At 42.1% G+C, this 24,610-nt stretch overlaps 2 protein-coding genes and 1 pseudogene across 3 annotated transcripts; 2 read left to right on the forward strand and 1 right to left on the reverse strand.

Annotated features, from left to right (window-relative positions):
• Positions 1-120: 120 nt before the first annotated feature.
• On the reverse strand, positions 121-11,329 carry LOC110973174 (uncharacterized). Of its 2 annotated transcripts, none has more exons than XM_022223783.2 (6): positions 11,110-11,329; positions 8,518-8,584; positions 8,220-8,300; positions 7,795-7,907; positions 7,577-7,631; positions 121-5,519 (listed from the first exon to the last, which is right to left on the reverse strand). In XM_022223783.2, exons 1-6 carry the CDS (start codon positions 11,212-11,214, stop codon positions 1,792-1,794), a joined length of 4,149 nt encoding a protein of 1,382 aa, XP_022079475.2. In that variant the 5' UTR covers positions 11,215-11,329; the 3' UTR covers positions 121-1,791. The 2 variants fall into 2 exon arrangements, with proteins under 2 accessions (XP_022079475.2, XP_022079476.2); XM_022223784.2 differs by lacking the exon at positions 11,110-11,329 and adding an exon at positions 10,671-10,763.
• On the forward strand, positions 9,563-10,664 carry LOC147799945 (uncharacterized; annotated as a pseudogene).
• A 25-nt stretch (positions 11,330-11,354) lies between the features above and the next one.
• On the forward strand, positions 11,355-24,595 carry etfdh (electron transfer flavoprotein dehydrogenase). Its single transcript, XM_022223785.2, has 13 exons — positions 11,355-11,436; positions 12,796-12,903; positions 14,078-14,230; positions 14,906-15,064; positions 15,860-15,978; positions 16,329-16,406; positions 16,818-16,964; positions 17,428-17,493; positions 18,071-18,289; positions 19,128-19,296; positions 20,460-20,642; positions 22,520-22,741; positions 23,058-24,595. The coding sequence occupies exons 1-13, from the start codon at positions 11,403-11,405 to the stop codon at positions 23,219-23,221; spliced, it is 1,821 nt and encodes a 606-aa protein (XP_022079477.1). The 5' UTR covers positions 11,355-11,402; the 3' UTR covers positions 23,222-24,595.
• Positions 24,596-24,610: the final 15 nt, after the last annotated feature.

Genomic DNA, 24,610 nt, shown 5'->3' on the forward strand with positions numbered 1-24,610 from the left:
AGTAGTGACTGTGGAAAAGTATTCTTTTTGTAAAAAAAAAAATGCTTCAAAAAGAAGTAAAAGTCATACATGAACTACTCATTTACACCTGCAACAAATTACTGTAAAGAGAGAGTAAAATCTCTTTTCCTTCTCTGAATAGCTTCATTTTTTTAAAAGTGATTATATCCACCCCATGACCACGTATCCGTCACTCAGTGACAGACCAGCATTTACAAAAGGGGAGGGGCTCAAGTGGAGGTGAAAATGCAAATGAGAAATACCTCATAAAGAATTTTGACTTTAAACTCGTTAACAAGTACACAGCATAACAAATGAAACAAAAATATCGCCCTCAAATACATGTAAATTGTAAAGGATTCCAGAGGGGCACACACTGGAAGCACCCCAGGGAGAGCTACTCACACCCTCACTGGTACAGGAGACACGCCGGCTCCTGGTCAGTTCAATGGGTGCCTGACATCCAGGCAGGGACCATGCATTCCTTTGATTAACTGATCATGAGTGCTTCTCAATGCTTATGAACACACCTGCAAACAGTGTGTGACCCCCCAAAAAGTGAAATGTTATACACTGTACATGGACCGCATCTCACGCACTGACCTTGCTGTTGGAATTACTGGCACGATCGGTACTTGGCCAAGGAGGCCAATTTGGTTGTCACCCATGGCCCTTGTAGTACATGTACGTGTAGTTTAACATGTCCTACTGTAGTGTGAATACCTGTATACATAATGGATGAAACCCCGGTTGGAAAATAACATTCAACTGAAAGTCAGTTGCAGTTGTAAAGTGCCCTCTAAACTTAATCGTCACGGTGTGTCCCACAAAATGTATCCTCTGCATGCCTAGCTGAAGAACTTGAACAAGCAGAAAGTATATCACCTTTAGTCACTTTAATACATGTAATAAGCTCAAATACATTTAAAAATTTATACAGTACTGGTAAAGTTGTAGAATAAAAGGGTAGAAAAACTTTAAACAAAATGAATATGAAACAATTACTGTACAGACACATTAACAAGATGTTCCTGCAATCCGACAGAGTTCTTTTCAAACTTTAGGCACTTGTGACTTTTAAAACAGCAAAATGTTGGCAACGACAAACAGAAACGATCGACACTAAAAAGGTTAAACAATTACGTCACCAAAATCTGAAATCCATTCATACTGTACATGAAAATCAAGAACATTACTTCTTCAAATACATACATGATCAGTTGGAAAAATAACGAGAGCATCATGTATACATGTATGCAGGCCATCAGCTTCAATTTAAATTTTGGCATTATCTGGCATTTTAGAGAATAAGGTCACAAATGGAGTACAGAGCGTGTACAGCATCAAAGTTGTTAGTGCACATGCCAACAGACCTCTGTATCAATGACACCACATGTTGTTTACAAGTGTGCATTCCTGTGGTGCTCAGTGGGCCATGGGCCCCCACTGGCTCCACAGAAAAAAACGCATGTAAACAAAGTGTGATATCATCAGGTCATGGGTCAATTTGAAGCTTCGATGAAAGCTTAATAGGAGGCTTTGGTGTAAAACCGTCTCTGACAAAAACAGAATTTAAAACCGAGTGAAATATTCAGTATTAAGTACATTAGAAGTAGGCCATAAAAGTGTCACTCCATGTTCAGGTACATTGTTCAAAAATAATATCTTGGGGTCAGACAGAAAAATTTATTTCCCCCTTTTAACTCTGCTAAGCATGGAGTTGTATTTCCATTAAATGCTGTAATAAAACTTATTCAGGCAAAATCTAAATGCATGGATGAAGAACTTAGATCAAGAGATTTCACTCAGTGCACAGTTAAAGCAGAAAGGTTTGGTACAATGTCCTGGTCCCTCACACACATAAGATGAACTGACATTACACCCATTTGCCCTTAATGGACTTGATACAACTGGTCTGCTGGTTTCCATGGTTCTCACATCGCAACGGTGACTTGACGGGGATGCAATCAATTTCCTGGCAGCAGTTTTAAGAACTTGCTGCCCTCTCTGAAGTGAATTGCTGGATTTCTTGGCAGAGCCACTGCCCGACCGCCTGTCCATCTTCTGAATTTTCTCCACACGTCCTCTGTGAGATGGAGAACAGGTTTTGTGAAACTTGGGCGATGCAGTCCCAAAACCTTTCGTAGGTGTGGTGATGATCTGCCCGCATCTGATTGTGGTCTTGAGTTTGGGGCTAACTCCCCATTCTGTCTTTGAAAGCTTTCTATGTTTTGGACTCATGCATGAAGTCAGCTGCCCACTGGGTTCTGTTCCTGATTTAATCTTAATTTGGTCTGGTTTTGAGGAAAGGAACTTGGCCGAATCCCCAGAGGAGTTGCACTCCTCATCAGAGAAGTGTTGTGAGTGTTCTCTCCTCATTTCAGTTCTTGATTGTGAAGTGGATGACTTCTCCAACTGACTATTTCTAGACAGCCTGGCAGTATCTTCAGACAGGAAAATCGGTGATGGAGGGGGACTATGTGGAGGAGATCTTTGGATTGAGGTACAAGCATGTTTGTTCATGCTAGGACCGTGAACAGTCCTCACAGCAGTGCCAGAACCTCTCAAACTGACTAGACTCTCGGAGTCTCTCTGTACGGAAGAGTGTCTTGGTAACTCAATCAACTGGCCTGCTCTGTTGTGTAGGGATCTCACTCCAGGATCTGAATCCCTGATATTCTTTGAGTGGGATTTATTGCCACCAGCTGCAAGGTCCTCATTGCTGTTCTGATACTGAAGTGTGGACAGGTGATCCTCTTTGGTGCGGCCATACCTGAGCTTTCCAGAGCCTTTGCTGGGGGCAACCTGGTCATGATACCGGTCCCCTCTAGAGGAGTGTTTGGTAGAAGACTTCTTGGAAGGCTGAAGCTTTGGTCTTTGGTGGTAAAGCCTGGGGCCTGGAGATGAATCATCAGCTGTCAGTGAATATGGATCTACTTCCATGTCCTCTTCAGAACTGTCGTCAGAGAGACGGATTGTCATGTGTGTGACATCTAATTTCAGCTTGTCACTTTTCTTGCTTTTTGGTCTCAGATTTTTCTCTGAAAGTCCCAGCTTTGTCGCCGCCACTGACGTGACTCTGTCTTTTTTCTGTGCACTTAACCTTCTGCCTGAAGAGTCCCTGAGCTCTTCTCGTTGGCCACAAAATTTGGAAGGTGTTGATATGGACACACGGTTTAAAGGTGAAGAAAGAGTGGAGGGTGAAATGTGGGTTGGCGGGGTCAGAGGGCATTTCTTGACTCTGTCGGGCCTGGAGGGTGTCTTTGATGGAACAGGGGTTTTTGGTGTTTCATTCAGTGAGTCTCTTGAGTTGTCTTCAAGCAGTGTATATTTAGAAGGTTTGGAATGTTGTAGTGTTTGCTCGACTGCAACCTCTTTGTTCTTTAGTGCCGAGTGCCTTGAGGCTGGCAGGACGTGAGAATCTGAACCACTGCCAATTCTGTCTTTGGGACTTCTTGAAGACGCCTTGGTCTTCACTGAACGTTGCGGCCTGTTACTAGTTGACTGCTTCCTTGTGGGCTCCTCTGATTCTGTCTGGTGAGAATAACCTCTTGACTCCCTGGCTCCAGGAGCTGATGAAATGATGTTATTGTGGTCGGATCTGGAACTGCACCGCCTGTGACTGGATTCTAGTGTCTCTGGTACGCACAATTTACTGACAACACTGGTTGCTTTTGTACATGTAGAAGTTTCAACCCTCTGGCCAAGTGTCTTTGGAATTTCAGATACGCTATTGTCTTGACGTGACGCAAATAGACTCCTAGCTTCCTTCAAACGGGCACTGCTTCTCCTGGGAGTGTGGACTTCAGGGGAAAGGACACTGACACCTTCAAAACTCTCATCAATGTCAATTTCAGCATTATCTGCCTTCCCACGAGACTGGCTAGTAGGGCTGTCCAAACAAACACCTCTCTCAAGCACCGAGTCACAGTCACTCTCTTCTACTGCCACAGCGGTAGAATCAAGGTATCCCAGAGCAGTTTCATCAGCAGCACCCTGGCCCCGTGGTTTGATCTCTTTGGCAGTTTGGCTACTGGGTGCATGATTGCCACTGGTTCTGACTTTGGCCTTGGGGCTCTGTAGGTCCTGCAGGGCCTTCCTGAGTGATCGGGTAGGCGTTGCAGCAACTTCTCGCCTGATCTTCCGACGGGGTGTCAGATCCAGATCCTGTACGTCCACGCTGGGAATAATTAATGGCTTTGGTGACCGGAATATCTCCATGATTTCTTCTGTGTCAAAGCGGGGCGAGCGCACACTGTCAAAGTCTGACCTCAGAGTGCCTTTCCTTAATACTGAGCGTGGTGTAATACCAGATGTCTCTTGAGCAACAGAGTTCATATCATTATTCCCCTTGCTGCAATTTCTCACCGCCGGTGTAGAAAAATTCATCTGACCAAAATTATCATCTGAGGCCTTCTCACTTTTGCCTTTCACTTCCTTATGGTTTTGGGGTAAATGTAGCCCTGCAGGGGTTACATTGTGACCACTCCTGTCTGCTTCAGAAGTTCTGTTCACTTGATCGTGCAGTGTGTTAAGTTCCGGGTTCAAGGCATCATTCAACGGCACTTCACCCAAGCACATCTCCCCTTGACCATCCAGTGGTAGCTCTAGTTCCCTTGGCCGACGAGTGGCCTTTCTGACACTTACTGCATCCTCCGAGTGGTTCATTTCACTCAGCATAGTACTGTTGCAAATGGCCTGAAAAGGAGGACGGGTCGTCCTGCTGTGGCAATAGTTTGTCTTTTGGTTAGTTCCTCGGAGCAGATGCGATGGAAGGAGGCCATCCTGCTCACTGTGCAGATTTCCAGCGAGGATGGTGCTGCAGTCTGTGAAGTCTGAGTCAGTGCTGGACAGCACACCTCGACACTGCAGTCTTACGGCTTGATCCCTCTTTTGAATGTCTGGTGCTGGGATCTCGTACCTCACATTGTCCAACCTCAGATCATTGCTCTTAAAATCTCTGGGAGGTCTGGAGAGTCGTTTTGGTGGGGTCTTGGAGGGCAGTGTGGCCCAGACAGAGATGGAACTGCTTGTTGTTCCACTGCTTTCAACAGTTCCTGTGCTGACCTCATCATCGCTCTGTGAGTTCATCTCATCAATGTCGTCGCCGTCGATGAAGCTGTCGACTAGAATAGACTGCATCCTGGTCAGGAACCTGTTCTTCTCCTCCAGGATGGTGGGCAGTTCATCTCTGAATTCGTACGGGTCATCCTCTTCTCCCTCAGACTCTTCTTCTTCCTCCCTATCATCGACTGAAATCACTTGGTTCAGCCGTCCTCTTTTGACTGAATCTTCGAGCTCTTCTCTGTCCTCGGTTTCAAATCTACCGGACAGGTTCCCCTGTGCACTCAGACAGGCAGCTTGTGGAGCTGAGTCAGTGACAGCCTCTGGATTTCTTTGATGAAGGGACAGAGAGAGAAGTGATGCTTTGGATGGAGTGCAGATGGGGCCACTGTGGTCAGAATCTACGTCCTCATTGCCAGAATCTTCTGAAAGAGAGCTGTATCTCATCCACATGTCTGTAGCAGAAAGGAGAAAAGCACTCGCACATTACGTCAACTAGCACGCAGTTACAACAACGAAAGCAAACTCTTCATTTTTATTTAAAGAAACTTGTCAAAACTCATAGTTGTAAAAGAATAAAAGCTACTTCACTCATGTAACCAGTGTTCTAGCCAGGTATCGGGTCGATACGCTGAGCAAAAGCCCTGACATGCTGTCAAGTTTGATACGCTTCTATTTTACAGGGAAAGAGTTGCTAAAGTAAGTTTAACCACTACCAGCCGGGGACTCCGAAATCGGAGCCGTATGGTTTATATGTGTGGCCGGGGTCTCCGAACTCGGACAAAGGAAACAGGGCCCTGTAACAAAAGACCGTACTCCGAACAAAAGACCAGGCTGCTGGGCATGACCGGCATTTTTCACTCTCAAAAGTGGTGATAATCCAGCGTTATTTTGAAACCGTATACCAGGGTTTGGGGTATTTAGACCAAGCGGATTACCACCGGGGACAAAAGCTCTCCACCACCACAGCGATGAGCCACACAGCACCGCTGCATACTAATCTGGCCCCTATTGAAAAGAGGTCAGCAGTGCACTGAGCCAGGTTCGTGAACAAAAGACAGTTGTATAACACCGCACTATCTGGGCTCTGTTTACAAGGCTGCAGGCCTGGCTGAAATATTCGGGCGTCAATGAAGGTCACCTGTCAACTTAGAGTAGTGCCTGAAGATTACTCTGTGTGGCTATAAACGACTGTTAAATGGAATGATGAATGTTGAAGGATTTTGAAAACGGAAAAAATGATAGTCATGCCGGCCCAGCATCCTCAACATTGCAAAATGCCCCGGCACGAAGTGGTTAAGAAACATTGCAATCCGAGATTGGAAAAATGTCTTCAAAAACATAGACGAAAAGTTACCAGAATATTGGTAAAATGAACAAAATCGAACGAAACTTCCACAATGTGACATAGCTACATGTACACGTACGTACATGTACACACACGTCGTACACGTGCACAAGTTTTCACTGTTCTGTGGAGAAGTCACACTCAGCATGCACAATACTGGCTCCCGCCAAACCGCTGACAAAGTAATAGCAAGAGCAGATGGGTCAGGAGCCAGACTACAACTCCAGATTCCACATGCACAGCTGCAGTGATGGCATAGCTGGCAGCGCAGTAGTTGTCCGAACCTTTCAACTAGGGCCTCTTTGCTGGGCCTCTTTGCTGGGCCTCTTTGCATGAATGTGGAGCAGAGCATTTTCCTTGAAAGGCCTACATGTATTTTCGGTATCGTTAATCATTTTAATTAATTTTTGGTAGTATATATTCTTTATTTTAAGACCAAACTTTTTTACTATTTTAGAACAAACATCTAACCTTGTGATGACGAGAGTAAGTTTGGAATGGTGATAATTTATATTCTTTTGACAGAAGTTTTCGGAACCCAGCAACAAAGAAAAAACAATGATAGGTAAATTATAATGTTAATTTTTAAGTTGGCATGACTGTTTTGTACTGCACATGTACACTTACGATAATTATTACAGTAGATTAAAACCCCAAGAAACTATTCATATTGAAATTTTTCAAAATAAAATGAAAACTGAGCTGTATTAACATTTGATGCATATCAAAACAATCTCGTACCATGGAGTTTCTCAAACAAGAACAAGTACATGTGCGTGTAAAATATAATTATGCAATAATGAAACGTGGATCAGATATCCCATTGTTTATTAGACATTTTGCCCCTTCCTTAACAGCAAAGCCCCCTCCCCCAAAAAGGCAAAGAAAAGGGTAGAAGTCAATCTTAGGTTTGCTTTTTACAGTGACTGAATGGGGTAATTGAAGCTAAAAACTGTTATATTTAACGTAATAAATGTTAAACAGCACCCTCGGATGTCAAATAATATCCAGTCACCCTAGGCCTCCCCCCCACATCCGGTACATTGGCAGATACCCTTATGTTTTAATTTTATCCAAGCTAGAACCCTGCATGAAACAACTTTTTATAACCATCAGCCAATTTTTAAACCTTAGGCAAGGCAAATATCCTCAAGATAGACTCACCCTCAAGGCTCAAGTCAGCATTCACTTCATCCTGCCCATCTGCAACCTTTGTACCCTAAACAGAAGTAAAAAAAAAAATAAAAATTCATGAGTACTGAAGAAGGGTTTTAGAGCCAGCAACTGAGCATCTGGTTTGCATCAAATGAGCAATAATCCTGCCAAGGTGGAACAGGACTAAGGTTACAGGCACAGTTGAGTTTGTGGTTAGGCTTTCCTACCTGAATACTGTAGCTGGCGATAGTCTCCGTTCCAGATGTGTCTTCACTCTCGCTGTATCGGGTGCTGCCAAATGCAGAGTCTGTGCTATCCTTGGTGGAATTCCAATGACTGCCTATAATGCCAGACAGAATAAGTAGTTTCACAACACAGGTATTCCATATAGGAATTTCCTGCCCAGTTTTGGGAAGATGCGACAATCACACCTTTGAGTCCAGGAATGGGCATGTCAACTGATTCCACTTTGAGAAATGCTATTCAATACCTATTTACAAAATGAAATGTCTTCTCCTATAATGGCCCACCCCAAGTGGACATCAATTAGAAGTGTAACTGCTCTGAAATCATCCGGGACGGTTTCCACAAGACGTAAGTCCTTACTCTGACACCAGAGTAATTTCCAGATGAAAGTCAATTATGTGCATACCTGAATGAGTATGTGACAAGGCTTTGTCAGCAGCCAATCTGGTCGTGCCGATCTTCATTGTTTTCACACTCCCAAGGAAACCTGTAAAAGAGCAGAAAATAACTGAACATGCTGTATATAATGCCTTTTTTAATCCAGACATCAACTTTAAGCCATATCTGTGCTGGGTCAATCATGTGCAAGAAGTGGCCACATACTGTACATGTACAAGGCTTGTTTAGTCTGCCCACACAGTCACCCTCACAATTGTGATATTATAGGCCTAACTGTCATTATGGGACTGTTTAAAGTAACTCACCTCTGTCTTCCACTACTTTCATGTCATTGAGGTCCAAGACATCACTGTCAGCGAATGGACGATCATACTGCAAGAAGTCACAGTAGGCGAAAAATTAGCAGAACGAATAGTTCCAGGTGCGGCCAAACAAACACACATTAGGCCTTCCATCTTCCCAGACTGCTTTGCAGCTACTGAGCAAAATCACTCGAACAGCATTGTTGAGCATGATACGTGCATGGGGATTTGTACTTCTGGTTGTTCAAAAACAAAAGTCACGTAGAGCCTTTGATCAGAAAGAAACAGTTATCAGCTGGTGGCTGTGGAATTGATTGAAGGTACCATGGTGAAGGCTGGTCCATCGACCAATACAACTATCATCACCAGCAAGACACATTCCACTAACAGCCTGGTGCCACATATCCACCAAATACATACATGTACAATAGTGTAAACATGATAAAGCGATAAATGTAGGGATTATAAAGTCGGTCTGTTTGTTGGACACAATTGGTCTAACTTTAACACTCTGCTATGCCCCAAAGAGTATGTTGTGTTACATGTACATGTGCATGTATGGCCAATCAAGTAGGAAGTATCCATCTTGGCTTTCCCATTTCTAAATGATCCACGGTACTGCTGAACCTTAAAACAAAATGTGCTTGGCTAATGAGGATTGGACTGAAAACCTATCCCACGAGATCAACCGATTAAGCACATTCAATGAAGGTCTTTAACACTTGGGTGATTTGACACTTTTTGGTCATTTGTGAAGAGGCTGCAGATGCTGGACTGTGACCTGGTCCTGATTATACTTATATTGCACAATTTTGGATAGACTCACCGTGCAGATTCGTCCCTTGTGACGCAATCTGATCCACTCGTTGAAGTTCATTCATATGCAAATTCTTTACAAAGAGATGCCCACGAAGCCCAGCACAACCTGGTAGTAGTCGTCTTTTGTTTTTTGTGTGCAATCTGATCGGTTCGCCTTTTTGTGCTCCGTCTCTCTTGCTAGTTTGGTTAAGATTTTACTTTTTGGAGAGTTTCGTGAGATTTTTTTGCCATGTCTAATGATTCTATAGGAAGTCGTGTTCATTCTACAGCTCCCTCCACGGTCTCCAGGCCTCCAGAAGCAGATGGTGTTTCACAGGAAGTGTCAAACACAATTGTTGCATCATGGAGACAGCAGTCTAATAACCAGTACACTCCAGTTGAAAGATATAGGCTTGCTGGTGTTTTTCAAGGCAAATTGATCCAGTTCAGTCATCTGTAGCAGATTTTTGGGCCTTTTTGGGCAGCTCTATGATGATGGTTTGCTGTATTGAACCCTAAATGTGTATCGTTCATCTCTCTCTTCTGCCCACTAATTTGTAGGTGGCCTCGCCATTGGCCAGCATCAACTTGCTAAGTGTTTTTTCAAGGGTGTTCTTAACTTAAGGCCTCCCCGACCTAGGTACAATGTTACATGGGATGTTTCTGTTGTGCTGATCTTTATTAAAAAATTGCCTGATAACCGTCGCCTGTCTATCAAACAGCTGAGCTTGAAGTTATCAATGTTGGTTACCCTAGTTTCGGCTGGTAGATGTTCTTCGCTTACAGCTCTAGACATTGGTCATATGTCTAAATGCTCTGATGGAAGATATATTTTTTGGCTAACGAAACCATCTAAACGAGTGTCTGTTGTAAAGCCTTTCCATGAGATCGAGTTGCCTCGTTTTTCTGGCAACAGAAATCTTTGTGTAGTTCGGGCCCTGGAAGAGAACCTGGACAGGACACACCACTACAGGGGTTGCGGACGATCTAGTTGGTCTCAACTTTTATTGTCTCATTCTAAACCTCATCATCCTGTGGTTTCATCCAAAATTTTGAGATGGCTTAGAGATATTATGTCAATTGCAGAGATAGATACTTCTATCTTCAAGGCACATTCTACCAGGGTTGCCTCTACATCAGCAGCAGCTAATGCAGGTGTCTCTGTTGCTAATGTCCTCAAAACAGCTGATTGGTCTTCGGCTACAACTTTTACCAGATTCTACATGTACCATAGAAGGTCTTCTTCCAGCGAGTTTGGACAGGCAGTGTTGGCGTTGACACTGAAAGCTTTGAAATCTGCAGGGTGAGTCTATCCGAAATTGTGTAATATAATTCCCCAACTACATATATGTACTTACCTGCAATATAATTGGAATTATGAAGGATAGACTCACGCACAGGTTTAACCTGTCATACCCTCCCATCTTACCAATGTCTCCGCATCAGATATTTTTTTCCAGCTTCCAATAGACGACTACTACCCAGGTTGTGCTGGGCTTCATGGGCATCTCTTTGTAAAAAATTTGCATGTGAATGAACTTTAAAGAGTGGATCATATTGCACCACAAGGGACGAGTCAGCAGGTACGGTCAGTGGTTAATTAATATGTTTTTGCATTCCAACATTTTTTACAACCATCAAAGTCGGCCTAAGATTTGAAAAAAAAGGCCTGTTAAAAAGTGCAAACTACTAGGTACAAGGCTACATTCTTAATTTCTGGCATGTCTGGCTTATAAAATTCCAATGTCTGACTGTCGGAAACACACGCATCACTGCTTTCTTCGCTACTATGCCTACCTTTGCAATAATCGCTTCAAGATTCATCCGAAACTTTCTGGAAATCCGCTCTTTTTCTTTACGAAATGGACTTGTTCTGTTCCCCTTAAGTCCAGAAAACGCCATAATTCTCTAGTGTCAATTTTTTTAAAACATAAAACTCGAAATATAGATGAAAATCACACTTGCGGTTAAGTCCATCGTTTTACTTTCACAGCTGTACTGCAGACGACATGACAGAGGGCGCTTCGCCAACAACATCAACGCGCCCTCTGCGGTAGAACTTCGCCAATAAACATTACAAAACTCGCAAGATGGCGATGTCCTCGTCTCATTTCTGTCGCACCGGTAAGAAAATGTTGTTTAAAGTTTAATTTAACTGGCAAAGCCACGATACCAACTCCCTTCTGACTGATTGATATCTAAATGTCATTTAGTTGAGAATTTTGAAAGTGTAATACTTTCGACATGTTCAATTGCAATCTGCAAGTTTCATCATCTTGTGTGTTGTAACCTTGCCAGTTATCATGTGTTATGTCATGTATGCATTTGCATAATCATAACCCAAGTATCTCAGACCAAACAAGGCCAAAATAACCATAGCAGGGTACATTTTTAACGAATACCCTCGAAAGTATTAGTATTTCCGTAGAGTGGCCTGGGTGACAGAGTTTGGTTATCAGGATGATGATGTTTAATTTTTGATAATTTTAATTTTATTTTTAACTTACATACTTACAAGTTGTGATGTGCGCCTCTACCATGTCTACTGTATAAGGCCTAACTGATCCACAAATGTTATGTTGTGATTTGGTCTCACTTTATTTTTGTTACACAATCCACCAGGGGTGTGAGAATTCAGCTTTTTAGCTGATTTCAGCTTTTTTTGTTTAGATGTTGACCCTGAATTTCAGCTTTTTGTACACCTGATCTATACAAAAGTATGGGAACCTTTTACATTTCATTTTTCAGTTTTTTGCTTGCTGTTTTCAGCTTTAATTTTACGTGGCCACTCACACCCCTGTCCACCAAACTGATAACAGAAAGAGTTCCATACCTGGACATCATTTGACACCCTGCGCACAAACCCTACAAGATTGGCCAGAACAATTTCAAGTGTTAAACAAATCCTTCAATTTTTCCATGCTACATTTGACCCTGTAGGACATATTTTTGCTTTCTGATGTCTGATAATGTCACTGATGGGAATAATTAGTGGCACTTTTGCCTTTGAGAAATAGGGCCTGCATATATATATATATATATATGCTGAAAGCGTAAGGTCCTCTAAATTTTTGGAATCAAAGTGAAATCTTTAGTAGGCCGATGTTTTGTTAGTGTTTGCATTTTGAGTGGTGGAGGGTGACTTGTCTTATTTTGTTGTATTTTAATTGCCAAAATTTGAAAATTTACCACATTGCCCTCTTTCTTGTCTTTTCATGTCAGTGCAGTCTTCTTGAAACTAACAGAACTTTGCATTCAAGTTTTTTGTATTTAAATGATTGGTTTAAGGATTACAGGTGCTTTGCACAGATTTCACACTTGACAAATTTAACCCTGTCTTAGAAATGACATACGTAGTGTCTGTTATTTTTGGCTATGGAATATATATTTAGATTATTCTCCAAGACATGTGATATATGAACCTCCAACATCAAATTGGCTATGCTCCTTATTGAAACCTTTTGTTTTGTACTTATGTCACAGTTTGTCGATTAGTGAGAACGTCCAAGACCTTGTATTCAACAACGTCAACACCTAAAATCACAACGCATTACACAGTCATCCCCAGGGAAAAGGATGAAAGATGGAAAGGTTTGTGACAAAGGCCCTAAGAAGAGACTGTATAAGAGAAGCAGAGTCTCCATAAGTTGCTAAATCAAGACAAAATCCAACTTGTTGACTTACATTTTTATGTCAGCAACAAATGATGTCTTTTTTCATGGGCATAAAAGAGACACATGTACAAATCTACAGAATCAAAAAAGTCAATTTGTGCTTCATATTGTTGGTATAAATTCCTTCAAGTAATATATTGGCATTCATACTGTATATCTGTATTGGCATTACTTTAAAGAGGATTTTTTTTTCTCTTTAAAACAGTGTTTCACTCTGTGGCAATAAAGTAATGAGTTTAAGGAAAATTTCATCAAAGTTTTAAATTTGTACATTAAAAAAATGCATGTAGTTTTATTTTCATTGAGTTAAATTAATTTATTCAGTGTTTCCAATGAAATAAAAAAGGAATCACTTATTCAACAGAGATCTGTATTAAATGAAATAATGGAAAAGGCAAAGTTTGTACATTAACCTTATCCTCCAAGACCCTCAAAATTTACCATGAGGTTTCTGAGGGTTTTGTAGAAGTTTAATTAACCCCTTGACACCGGGACTTTTTTCTGAAAGCCGATTCCAAGAATTCCAGCCTCATTTGGCCACGAAGGCCACCTGCCACACCGCAAATTCTCGGTTCATGGCCCTGCATGCTCTACACACTTCGATCAGTGAAAAGGCTCATTGCTCAGTGGCATGCGGCTCTACTCACGCTTCCACATTCCCGTTGCCTTTTCTCAAAGTAGGGACTATTGTGAAGCTGGTGATTATGATGCAAATTCAGCCTTTTCATTTCTGGGCTACACACAAAGGCCAATCACCATATATACAAGAGCCAGGGTATGCCTTCTTTCACCATGTTCGCTCGAGCGTGGGCCGAGAATAATATCTGAAAAGCGGGCTGAGGGATCCCATTTTTTACGGCGTCTCTTACCGCTTCCCGATGAGAAGGGGTTAAAGCCCAGCCACTGTTTATTTACTTAAACCAGTCTCTCCCCCCATGTAAGAAGATTGATAATGGTACCCTTGGGTGGAGTTGCATTTAATGAAACCAGAATCTTTCCTGAAAACCTTGACCCTATCTCTGATATCAATAGTATTTTAATGCTATGGCTAATTCCAGAATGCACCTTGGCGTTGTTATTTTGTGCTTCAGATGTGGAGATGGAGCGCTACGCCGACGAGGCGGATGTCGTGATCGTGGGAGGTGGGCCTGCTGGCATGGCAGCTGCCATCAAGCTCAAACAGCTGAGCCAAGAGAAAGGAACGGACCTCAGGGTGTGTGTGGTGGAAAAAGCCTCTGAGATCGGTGAGTCACAGGGTGAAACTAGTGCTCTCTACAGTGTTCAAAGTCACCAGCCGGAGCACAAGCTATTGGTGGAAACAGTCTCTGAAGTCCAATAGGCCTATGGAAAATAATAATAATAATAATAAAGCATTTATAAGGCGCACTATATCTGCAAAGCATTCAGAGGCGCCGGTCTAGGTGGAAAAATGAAAAACTCAATTGTGCATTCATAGTGAAAAAGCTTGTGAGAAGAAGAATGTTTTGAGATGATGCTGAAATTGCTTGATGTCATGTTCTTGTCTTAGATGATCCGGGAGTGAGTTCCATAAGGGTGGTGCAATTGTAGAAAAAGCCCTGTCTCCGGCAATGGTAATCTACAAGTGCTGTACCAACTCTGATTCTGGTTTTGTCTTCAAGAGATTTTCACACACGCCTCAGCTTGAGCTGTAGACCAATATTCTTGCAATTTGTTACCTTAGGAGTTTAGTTTTTCACTCCTCATAAATTTCAAGCACAGCAGTCAGGAAAAAAAGAGCTCCAAAAGATTCCTGATTGTTTTCTACTGTAGACAGATTGAGAGACGACCACCAATAGAATGCATTCCTAACAGTCCTCAGATTTCAATTTGAAATATTGCTTTCATCATTTTTTTTCCCATGCACAACCCCAAATCCATTGTCTTGTGTTGTTTTGCAGGTGGCCATACACTGTCCGGTGCATGCGTGGAGCCCAAGGCCTTTGACGAACTTATACCTGACTGGAAAGAAAAAGGCCTACCCTTCCACACCCCCGTTACGGAGGACAAGTTTGCTTTCCTGACGGAGAAGAGACGTATTCCCATTCCAATTTTTAAAGGTACATGTAGGTGAAGTTATAAGTAACATGTATATATATATATATACAGTAGCAGTCTGTGGCCCTTTCATTGTGCTGTCTGCTGTTTGAATACACATAATTTTGACTGAATTTGAAAGAATGCATTGTTGATGATTCTTAGATGTGCAGGAAGAATCTATTCTGTAATGGGAGTGGGTGTAGCCATGGCATATGCTCATTGACTGTAACATGTGGTTCATGGTCCCCTTGAAAGGTTAAATATAGCATCTGAAGCGTGCATACATGTTTAGCAGGTTCCATTTTTTTTTACTTTTAAATATTGCTGTGACTTCTTTTTTAAAATAAAATATTGCTGCTGCATTTTAACGTACAAAGGATAATATCCCAAGCCAATCAGAAATTTCAGTGAGAAGAAATAATTAAAATATGGAATATTGGAATACGGGTGATTCACAGTAGAGCACCTCCAAGAGTTTGTAAAGCGTTGGCCAATCACAACTCGCAAAATTTATCAACCATTTTCAAACGCGCATTGGGTCGACAGATTTTGTGCATTGTGATTGGCCAATGCGTTGCAAACTCTGGGAGGCACACTACTGTGAAACGCCCGTATTGAATATAAAAAACGCAATGTTTGCATTTCATCACTATGAATCATGATATACACAGGGACATTCAAATGAGCAATTTGTGAATATGCATTTTATGCAAATTATCTTAGACTAAAGAGTGTATTTAGTTTCATCTTATAAAAATCGTCAGCATGCTGTGTACTTCTGATCTGTAAAGTTTTCCCCTTTGTTCCTGTTGTAGGTCTACCAATGTACAACCACGGTAACTACATCGTGCGGTTGGGTAACGTGGTACGTTGGTTAGGTGAGCACGCAGAGGAGTTAGGGGTTGAAGTCTACCCTGGCTATCCAGCCAGCGAGGTGAGTATTGCTATCACTACTGTCAGAGCCAGCTTCGGCCTTGAAGTGGTAAAAACAAAAAGCCTCGTATATTTTCAGCACCATTCAACGTTGAATGCATCTGTGTGACAAATGATTTAATAACAGGTAGTAAATTTGTTAACTTATAAAATGTCTATTTTGAAAATTTTGAGTAACCTACAAATACAGAATGGTGGAGATGATACAGCAGGAGAAAGCGTTCACTATGTATGAAGCTGAAAACCAGTCTGATCGCTGTTGTTTGAATGAGACTTCTAAATTCTGACAGAACTTTAAGAAAGCAACAGTGTCCGAATGTTGATTTTGTTTGATGATGTGGATATTGGCAGATTCTGTACCATGAAGATGGCAGTGTCAAAGGCATTGCCACATCAGATGTTGGAATCGCTAAGGATGGCTCACCAAAGGTAAGGACCTCAGGATATCAGCTTCCTGATGAGTTAAAAGGCCTCAGCTCAATATTTTTCCAATGTTACCCTGCAGGGTAACAATTCGCAGCCAAGACCTAATATCGCCTTCCACTACAGGATACTAGATACAGTAGGTCTCCATCAAGTGACCTCTCTTCCTACAGATTACCACATGCATTTTGGATGTCCATTTTTTGCATCGGCTGCTCTGTATTTCAAAGATATTTAGGTCAGCATGCATGCTCTAATTTTCCTACACAGATCGCCTCCTATGAGAGAGATCTGTACTTGTGGTGCTGATGATCTCGCTAGTTTGATGCGAGAGGTTATGTCCTGTACAGCATGTATGCTTTGTACACGTATATGACAAATCATATATGAGTGAATTTGGTTTTTGTTTGACTTCAGGCGACATTCGAGAGAGGCATGGAGCTGCACGCCAAGTGCACCATCTTTGCCGAGGGTTGCCATGGCCACCTCGCTAAGCAACTGTTCAAGAAGTTTGACCTAAGGAAAGACTGTGAGCCCCAGACATACGGCATCGGCTTGAAAGAGGTGAGCAGAAACATTGCCTCAGGGTTGAGCTATCCCTAAATGACCTTTGAGGGATACTGAACATTTTCTGTCCAGAGTACAATGTCCACCTGCAAACTGAACCTGAAAACCTCTCTTGCTTTCCTTCCAATCAATGAAACTGTGTGACTCAGCAGTGCTGAAATCAACTTCTTTTCTCATTACCGACCTGATACCTGTATTAAGTTTACAATGTGGCATTTCACAAGTTGAAAACGTTTTCAAAATTTGTGGATACAAAGTACAAAATTTCAGATTTATTTCATAGTTACATTTTGGACAGTCCTGTAGGTTTTTAAACAAATTGCTTAGCAGGGCACAATGCGTTAACTTCATTAGTCACTTGTAAGCACAGATTATTCAGATATGTAGCCCTGTTAGTGAGCTTTACTTATATTCATTGGCCTAGTGTTGTAAATTGGATGGTTTTGTTTGAATTGTGCAGTTGTGGGAGGTGGATCCAAGCAAACATCGCCCAGGATTAGTTGAACACACCGTCGGATGGCCACTGGTGAGTTTCTGGCTGTACAGGGCAAAAGACATAATGTTTAACGCTGCTGTTGAAAGTCACACCTAGACAAACTCTGAAATCTACACATTTGGCTCCATCTTTCAAGTTCTGCCATTTGTCATTTGTCAGGATGTGTGATTGAGAAAAGGTCTGATTCACCATTGATTCACAGAGTTGGGAAGGACCTTTTCTTTAATCATATTAACACATTGTGAATGTGAACACTGTGACGCAATATTCACAAAATTGAAGTTTTGTAAAATTTCACATCACTAGACTTGAAATTACAGATTTGCGTACCAGTAAGTTTCGAGTTCTTCCATTAAGCATTATCAAATTCTAATTGGAAATGTCATGCTTTGCCCATAAGCAACTTCCTGAAAACCTTTCGGTGTTCCCATGTGGATACCAGCTTCTTCCTGAGGGAATATATAGGAAAATACTGGCAAAACTGGGTCTTTTCCGAAAGGAGCATTTGGCGTAAAGCAAGGAGGAGAATTTTGATAGGTACTGAGTTTATAAAGCCACAGGAAAGTACAACTCCTTTTGCCAATTTGTTTGCGTATCAAACTCGCAGAGCAAAGATTTATATGGTGGGTCCTTTTGCTATCACCTGGGCGAGGGTGCACCACTAGTGTCCGTCGGTTTTGTCCTGGGCCTGGATTACAGCAACCCCTACATCAGCCCCTTTAAGGAGTTCCAGAAGTTCAAGCAGCATCCGGCCATCAGACCGACCTTCGAAGGAGGCAAGAGAATCGCGTACGGTGCAAGGGCACTTAACGAAGGCGGTTACCAGGTAGGTAGAGAAAATTTCTGGTCAGTAAATCCCCCCATGATCAGAGTGGTGGGTTATCCATCAGTTATCCATCAGGACAAACACTGAGCGCACAGTGTTATGAATATACATTGGTGTAAGGGTTAAGCCAATTATTAAAAATTAGCATCTCCCCAATGCGAAGTACACCTTGAAACAGGTGTCACTGAGTTATTTGTCCCAACACACATGGCGTGTATGCACATCATAGTTGCACCCAGAAAACAAAAGTTGTATTCCATGGTTTGCAGTAATGGAACATTCTAGTCCAATATTATGTAAAATTCCTGAACTCACATATGAGTCGGGCATTTATTCAGATAAGATTTGTTTAGGATGGGAGTCATAGAATTCTGTCCCAAAGGAGGGTATGGGTTGTGAATCTAAGTTCAACTTAGATTCAACAACTCGCTACTTGCTTTTTTTCATGATGGGCAATAAAAGGAAGGAAACCCCTGCGACATTGACAGGAGGTTTGAGAGGAACCAAGAGAGGGCTTTTTTATCCACAGAATGATGTCAAGTGGAATGCACTTGCATTTTTATAGTCCCCGTGGTACGCACACACTAGTACCAAAATTGCACAAATACATGTGATTCAAAGTTTGCACGGTGTACACAGCAATCAGCCCAGGTTTGTAACTACATGATGCAATAATCTCTTTGTGGAGAGATGAGTTGGGTTACAGGTGTCAACCAGTGCGATAACTCAATGTTTCAAACAGTTATGCCGTCTGTCACCAGAAGACAACAGACAGATGGTTAAATAGCTTGCTGTCTAAAATAGTCCTGTTTATTTTCTTTCTTTTGTCTTAATGTAGTCTGTTCCCAAGCTAGCCTTCCCTGGAGGCATGCTGATCGGATGCAGTCCCGGCTTCATGAACGTGGCCAAGGTCAAGGGCACCCACAACGCCGTCAAGAGTGCAATAGTGGCCGCCGAAACCTTGTTTGATAAGATCACTCAGGAGAACACTACCTCTGAAACACAGGGTAAGCTCCGTCAAACTATCTAATCCTTCCAAAAAAATTCCACCAATAGGTCTGGGACAGGTTATTCTGGGTTGAAAAATAGAGCCAGGCCACTGTTGCTTTATCGCAAATGTTGTAATGTCAGAACTCTTTTGATTCATTTTTTTAAATATGTAATTTTGCTCTGCAGTGCCCACTGCATTTATGATACTAACTAGCCGATCCCTTGAAGGCTCGTTTTTGGAAAATGGGCACTAGAATGTCTTAATTGGGTTTGAGTCCCACGCGAGTAACCTTGCAAGACTTCTTCACAAGCCCTCAGGCAACATTATTTTAAGTATGCAACGTTTCTGAAACCCATCCGTCTCCCTCATCGTTTCTGTCCATCATCTACATGTGCATGTACTCTCAAATGTGCAACCAGTAAGGGCGGGTATTTACGTTTGATTTGAAAATCGTTGACAAAAATTTGCCCATACTGTTTATAAAACGTTAAGCCAACACTTTACAGAAGCTGCCGCCGCCTACCTCAGTGTTTTCATATGCGCATAATTATATAGTTCAACAGTACACAGGGTCCAACCTATGTAAACATGTAGATTGATGTTGGGGCATTTAGAACAAGCAGTGTTTGTTGTTTTAGAAACCACTTTCTTTTTCAAAAATACATGGATGCCAAAAGGGGAAAAAAAGTATATAACAGGCATTGTTTACAATAAAAGAGGAATGCAAGATTGCGCCAATCAAACATCAAACCTCAAAAACTAAAAGAGGCGATTCTGTTAAACATTTGGAAAATCTTTTTTTTTTTTACCTTTGAGAAAGATTCTGCTAAGATCGAAACCTCAGGACCTCCATATTTTGAGATATGTATTTTAGGTCATTGTAGTCAGTAAGCAGTTTGCAGCAGTTTTGTATTACATATCTTTGGAATTTGGAAAATCTGTAAAATTTTCATTTAAACGTGTAAACGTCCTATCCTTAGCAACCGGCACTTTAGTATTTGCCAAGTGCAATGTCTTCTGTGTTACCCAGTTATTTCTTTCTCTGTGAACACCAAAAGAAAGAAAACATTCAGAAGGTTTTAGATTCATAGATACCAAAATGAAACCCCCCGGTGAATGGCAAACAAAACTATAAACAAATCCCATCTACATAACTGAGTTGTTTTTACACATGTCTAGGTTTATATGTGGAAGAGTACGAACCCAGGTTGAAGGAAAGCTGGCTATGGAAGGAGCTTTACGCGGTGCGCAACATCCGACCATCCTTCAACAGTCCTCTAGGAATATTTGGAACCATGATCTACACGGGCATCTTCTACCTCCTAGGGAGGAGCAAAGAACCTTGGACACTAAAACACCACGGTGAGAAGATAAAGAGTCAGTTTGTGGTTTTTATTAGATGGAGTCTTTCTTGGAGGCATTGAACTTAGTAAGGGCTCTTTTCATCTTGTTCAGTTAAATTCTACCAAGTTATAGTGAAGCCCTTTTCGCTACTTGCAAAGTGTTCTGAAATAAAGGTGTTGTACGAATTTGGCATAAAAAAGACCTTGTTGTCTGGGTGTTTGGGCTTTTGACAAAAAGCTGTAATACATTTGGAAAATGGCTCAGATTAGGTTCTACTTCCTTTTAAGCACATGTACATTTTATACATACCTCCCATGTCAAGCTTTGTATCCAGATATATGTACTTATGTAGAGGCTTCATTTCCTATGATCCTTATATTCAGGCAAATTTTTGATTTGAAAAAAAGGACTTGACTACAGGTCTGAAATGCTGAGAAGTAATTTTAACCACTGCTTGCCGGCTGGAGTTTGCGCATGCAGGATGCGCTGGTAGGGGATTTTCCGTTTTCCAAATTTTTCAAAGATTTGTATCTTCATTTACGGGACGTGTGCACCCACACAAATGACTGTCTGGTGGCTAGTCTGGCAGGCAATCTTCATTTACACCTGATTATTGCAGTCATGCCTGCTGCCCAATAAAGAGCACCCATTGTGTGATGATGCATAATTTCCTTTGTTCCGGAAATTGGCCTGGTGTGTCCCTGGATGGCGGTGTTGTCTTTTCCAATGCAGCCAGATTCCGTGAGAGTGCAGCAGTATTGTATCACTCATCACTGGAGTACTAGAAGGCTTTTGTCCCCGCTGATAATCCGCTCGTGCTGGCAGTGGCAAACAATGTACTGTTTCCAAATAATGACTGATTACCTCCGCTAATGGCCAGCACTCTGTGCTGACATTATATGAACCTTGATTGGCAAGTCCCAGCAGCTCGGTCTTTTGTTACGAGGCTCAGTTCCTTAGTTCTGATTTTGGGCACCCCTGCCATGAATATACGGCCAACATCTCCAGTACTAGGAACCCCGGCGCCGAGTGGTTAACCACTACCAGCCGGGGACTCCGAAATCGGAGCCGTATGGTTTATATGTGTGGCCGGGGTCTCCGAACTCGGACAAAGGAAACAGGGCCCTGTAACAAAAGACCGTACTCCGAACAAAAGACCAGGCTGCTGGGCATGACCGGCATTTTTCACTCTCAAAAGTGGTGATAATCCAGCGTTATTTTGAAACCGTATACCAGGGTTTGGGGGTATTTAGAGCAAGCGGATTACCACCGGGGACAAAAGCTCTCCACCACCGCAGTGATGAGCCACACAGCACCGCTGCATGCTAATCTGGCCCCTATTGAAAAGAGGTCAGCAGTGCACTGAGCCAGGTTCGTGAACAAAAGACAGCTGTATAACACCGCACAATCTGGGCTCTGTTTACAAGGCTGCAGGCCTGGCTGAAATATTCGGGCGTCAATGAAGGTCACCTGTCAATTTAGAGTAGTGCCTGAAGATTACTCCGTGTGGCTATAAACAACTGTTAAATGGAATGATGAATTGTTGAAGGATTTTGAAAACGGAAAAAATGATAGTCATGCCGGCCCAGCATCCTCAACGTTGAAAAATGCCCCGGCCCGAAGTGGTTAAAAAGCTTTTCAGCCACTTTGAATTGACATCCTGTACGGAACACACACAGGATGAAATAGAAGGGGGAATTACCTCAAAAGGTCAAATTGGCACTTGTGGAAAAAAAAAATCAAGAGTCAGGGAGCAGCTCAAAAGTCAGAAGATTAAGGCTTTCTAGCTTTCCTAAAGTAGTGTTCAGGTGGGATTAAGGAACTTTGCAACTTTCAAGATGCTCCCTTACACTTGCTTCCCAATGCCCCCATTTTTCCACCCCCTACTTCTCCAGGAAAGGACTCCGAAGCCCTAAAGCCAGCCTCAGAGTGTACCCCCATTGAGTACCCTAAGCCAGATAATGAGGTCACCTTTGACCTACTGAGCTCGGTGGCATTGAGCGGGACCAACCATGAGAGTGACCAGCCGGCCCACCTCACTCTCATGAACGACTCCGTCCCAGTGGACCGCAACTTGGGGACATATGATGGGCCTGAGGGGAGATTCTGCCCGGCAGGTTAGATCATGATTTGTTACTTTAGCCATATTACAACAGTCTCTTTCACAGAGAAATATTGTGTACAATCTTTTCTGGGAAGAGGTGTTGGCTCTAAGAAGAGCCAATGATAAGAAAAGTCTCATATTTGAAATGTTGTGCTTTGGTCATCTTCAGGTAATTGCTTCTCATAGCCAACACTACTTCCCCCCAAAGAGATTGGATCGATACTGTACCCAAAAACAATAGATGTCCCATGTAAAGTAACCCTGCCATGCATAGCTTAATCAAACCACTTTTTTTTCTTGTCTTACCGTTTTTCACGATTTCCATCCAGGCGTGTATGAGTACGTCCCCACAGAGGACGGGGAACACATGAGGCTACAGATAAACGCGGCCAACTGTGTCCACTGCAAGACGTGCGACATCAAAGACCCAAGTCAGAATATAAACTGGGTTGTACCAGAAGCTGGTGGGGGGCCAGCATACAGTGGAATGTAAACGAGTATTCCGACAGCAATACTTAATAATTCCAGAAAGACCCTTCAAAGAGATGGAGATATTAGGTTATTGGAAACTAGGAGTGATGGGAGGTTGGGAACAAGACCAGAATAGTTGTAGCATTAAGGCTGTTTGAATTGTCTGGCTACGGCTAGGAATAACACATGCATCTATGGGAAATAGATGTAGCCTCTAGCTGGCAGCTTCTTTAACTGCACGCGTTTATTCCTGGCCATATCCTGGTGATTTGAAGAAAGTATAACACTAGCGTTGAGAAGCGTCTTGTGACATCACATGGAGATTTTTTGATCAATTTACAAGGACGTTTTGGTACGGTTGGTGTCTAGTTTCAGAGACTGTCACAAGTGTATGGTTTGATGACGGGGCAAGGTTGGCAGTTTGTCTCCCCTTCAACGAGTGCATCTTAGACCTAACTCAAAATCACTTGATGACGAGAAAGCCAGAACAATGCAAATTTTTCTTAAATACACTGAATTATCTGGATTGTAATTAAAGTTATTTAAAGATTGCTTGATCCATGTTGTGTAACTCTTATCTCAGTTGCCTCTCTACAGGTCCGTTTTAAAATGTGGTGGTGTTTCAACTTCATATCAGGTTGCACAAAACAGGTCTCATTCAAAACATGCATGAAAAGACGATTAAAATTTGACTAGGATACTCTCAACTTGGCAAATTCTCCAAGTCCAATTTAACTTGTGCATGTCTCAGTGAATGAATCTTCTGGATTTTTTTTTTTTTCAGTACTAATTCCTGTGGTAAGAGAATAGCCCCCTTTTCCCGTTGTCGTCAATCCTAAACCTTGGAAGTGCCCCTGTAATATGTATATCAAGCATCGGAATCCAGTTGTAAATTTACGAATCATTCACCAATTTCAACAAATCATTATTTTTAGTGAGTGGTAATTCCCCATGGAAGTGGAAGCAATGCAAGGTCAGTCGCAGGCAATACTCTGGCAACTTCATTGGTCAGGGGCAAGGTGCAGTGAATTCAGCCAAGATTGGTACTCCAAAGAGGCCACTGTTGGGGTTATTTCTGCTGGACATTGGCCAAATTGAAGCCACACATACATTGAAGTACTGCTGAAAGATCCTGTGTCATTTACATATGTACAGGAACACACAAATTGTATCTACGGCCATTCTCCAAATAAATCTGTAAAAAATCAATGGTGTCTTTTTTTTCCCCTACAAAGCAAAGTTTGTACAAATGAGTTTTCTTAAATCTTGTGCAGTTCATTGCAAGCGCACAGGTAAACCTACTATTTGTAATGCATTTAAAGGTCAATCTTATGGTTTGTAAAATGATATTGGACAGCATGTGCTGTTCATTAAAGTAAGCACAACACGGAACAAATGGTCGATTCACAGT

The sequence above is a fragment of the Acanthaster planci genome, linkage group LG02 (genome assembly GCF_054643075.1).
Source record: "Acanthaster planci isolate LZ-2023a linkage group LG02, COTS_SCS, whole genome shotgun sequence".
NCBI classification, from domain to species: domain Eukaryota; kingdom Metazoa; phylum Echinodermata; class Asteroidea; order Valvatida; family Acanthasteridae; genus Acanthaster; species Acanthaster planci.